Source organism: Physeter macrocephalus, chromosome 10 (genome assembly GCF_002837175.3).
Source record: "Physeter macrocephalus isolate SW-GA chromosome 10, ASM283717v5, whole genome shotgun sequence".
In the NCBI taxonomy this organism is placed as follows: domain Eukaryota; kingdom Metazoa; phylum Chordata; class Mammalia; order Artiodactyla; family Physeteridae; genus Physeter; species Physeter macrocephalus.
The window spans coordinates 44,853,753-44,856,030 of NC_041223.1; the positions used below are offsets into that span (position 1 = coordinate 44,853,753).

A 2,278-nucleotide genomic window follows, 5' to 3' on the forward strand; every position below is an offset into this window, starting at 1 on the left:
ACAAAGGATTATCTCCAAAATATACAAGCAGCTCATGCAGCTCAATATCAAAAAAACAAACAACCCAATCCAAAAATGGGCAGAAGACCTAAATAGACATTCTTCCAAAGAAGATATACAGATTGCCAACAAACACATGAAAGGATGCTCAACATCACTAATAATTAGCAAACTGCAAATCAAAACTACAATGAGGTATCACCTCACACTGGTCAGAATGGCCATCATCAAAAAATCTACAAACAATAAATGCTGGAGAGGGTGTGGAGAAAAGGGAACCCTTTTGCACTGTTGGCAGGAATGTAAATTGATACAACCACTATGGAGAACAGTATGGAGGTTCCTTAAAAAACTAAAAATAGAACTACCATACGACCCAGCAATCTCACTACTGGGCATATACCCTGAGAAAATCATAATTTAAAAAGAGTCATATACCACAATATTCATTGCAGCTCTATTTACAATAGCCAGGACATGGAAGCAACCTAAGTGTCCATCGACAGATGAATGGATAAAGAAGATGTGGCACATATATACTATGGAATATTACTCAGCCATAAAAAGAAATTAAATTGAGTTATTTGTAGTGAGGTGGCTGGACCTAGACACTGTCATATAGAGTAAAGTAAGTCAGAAAGAGAAAAACAAATACCATAAGCTAACACATATGTATGGAATCTAAAAAAAAAATGGTACTGAGGAACCTAGTTGCAGGACAGAAATAAAGATGTAGAGAATGGACTTGAGGACATGGGGAGGGGGAAGGGTCAGCTGGGATGAAGTGAGAGAGTGGCATGGACATATATCCACTACCAAATGTAAAATAGATAGCTAGTGGGAAGCAGCCGCATAGCACAGGGAGATCAGCTCGGTGTTTTGTGACCCCCTAGACGGGTGGGAGGGAGACGCAAGAGGGAGGGGATATGGGGATATATGTATACGTATAGCTGATGCACTTTGTTATACAGCCGCAACTAACACAACATTGTAAAGCAATTGTACTCCAATAAAGATGTTAAGAAAAAATGAGCTCATAATACTCTAAAATATAGCCACTTATTAGTTGTATGATTGTGGACGAGTCATTTATCCCCCTTCGTATCTCAGTATCCTGATGTGAAAAAAAAAGAAAGAATATATTTTGGAAGTTCTAATTCTGTCTTCTGTGTCTCTTAACTTCTCTTTTCTGTTTTTTGCACCTTTATCTCTGTGCTGCATTTAGATTATTTCCTCAGGTCTATTTTCTAGCTAGCGTTCTTTCCTCCTGATCATAATGTTAATTATCTTTTCTTTTCACAGGTAAATTTTTCCCCAGATAAATGCCTAGTTTCCTTGCCATTTCCTCTGGCTGGTGAGAGGAGTTTTAGTCATTTCACAGAAATACCTCAGCTCTGTGCCCAAGATCCAAATCCTGAACACGCCTGTTAGTGTAGAGATTCAACTCCCAGCCCACAGCTGTTAAAGCCAATATTTTCCCCTAATGTCCCCGTTTGAAGCCATTTCCTTCTATCCTGGCTTCAGTCCTTCTCATTCCCCAGCAATTCATGCTTTTTTCATTCTTTCCATGTCTGGTACCTGAGGATTTCCCTTTCTTGAATTTGAGCTTCATTAAGTATTTGAAAATATATTTGTTAACTTTTTATCCAACAAATATATCTCTGTGTGCCAAGAGAGGGTGAGGGCAGATTTTTGATATCAGCTGTCCTGTTGACTGGAACTCTAGCAACTGAAGTAAATTTTTTTACTGTACCAAAGGATCATTTTTCTCAAATGCTATGTGTGACAGATGCTTTAAGTTACTTTTCTCCTTTTCATAGAGTCTTTCCTATGTTTCTCTATCTAAAACACAAATTCTTCCAGAGCGTCAAAATGCTTTGCTTTTTATTTGTTTGCTTCTTTCTGCAGGCTGCAGAACGACATGAGTCTTTAACAAGTTGGAAGCTGGCAAAGAAGGCAAAGTGGCGTGAAGAAGCTGTGTTGGCTGCACAGGGCAAGGCTAAATGATAGTCTAACTGACAAAGTGATCATCAGGACATCATCACCGTTATCAGCAACGATAAAAGACAGGTAAAAGATACTATTTAACAAAATACTTGCCAAGGTTTTATTTTGGTAACAAGAACCACAAAGTCTTTTATTTCTACTTTTTAGTAAACTTTTATTGAAGTATAACATGCATTCAGAGAGTGCACAAAAGTGTATACAGCTTGATAGATTTTTTTTTTTTTTTTTCGGTACGCGGGCCTTTCACTGTTGTGTCCTCTCCCGTTGCGGA

The 2,278-nt window shown here is 38.1% G+C and overlaps 1 protein-coding gene across 1 annotated transcript in view; it reads left to right on the forward strand.

The window, feature by feature from the left end:
* Positions 1-2,007, forward strand: part of FAM162B (family with sequence similarity 162 member B) — a 19,548-nt gene extending 17,541 nt beyond the window's left edge. The window contains 1 exon segment of the mRNA XM_024115529.1: positions 1,909-2,007. Coding sequence (XP_023971297.1) covers positions 1,909-2,007 — 99 coding nt within the window.
* The last annotated feature ends 271 nt before the right edge of the window (positions 2,008-2,278 follow it).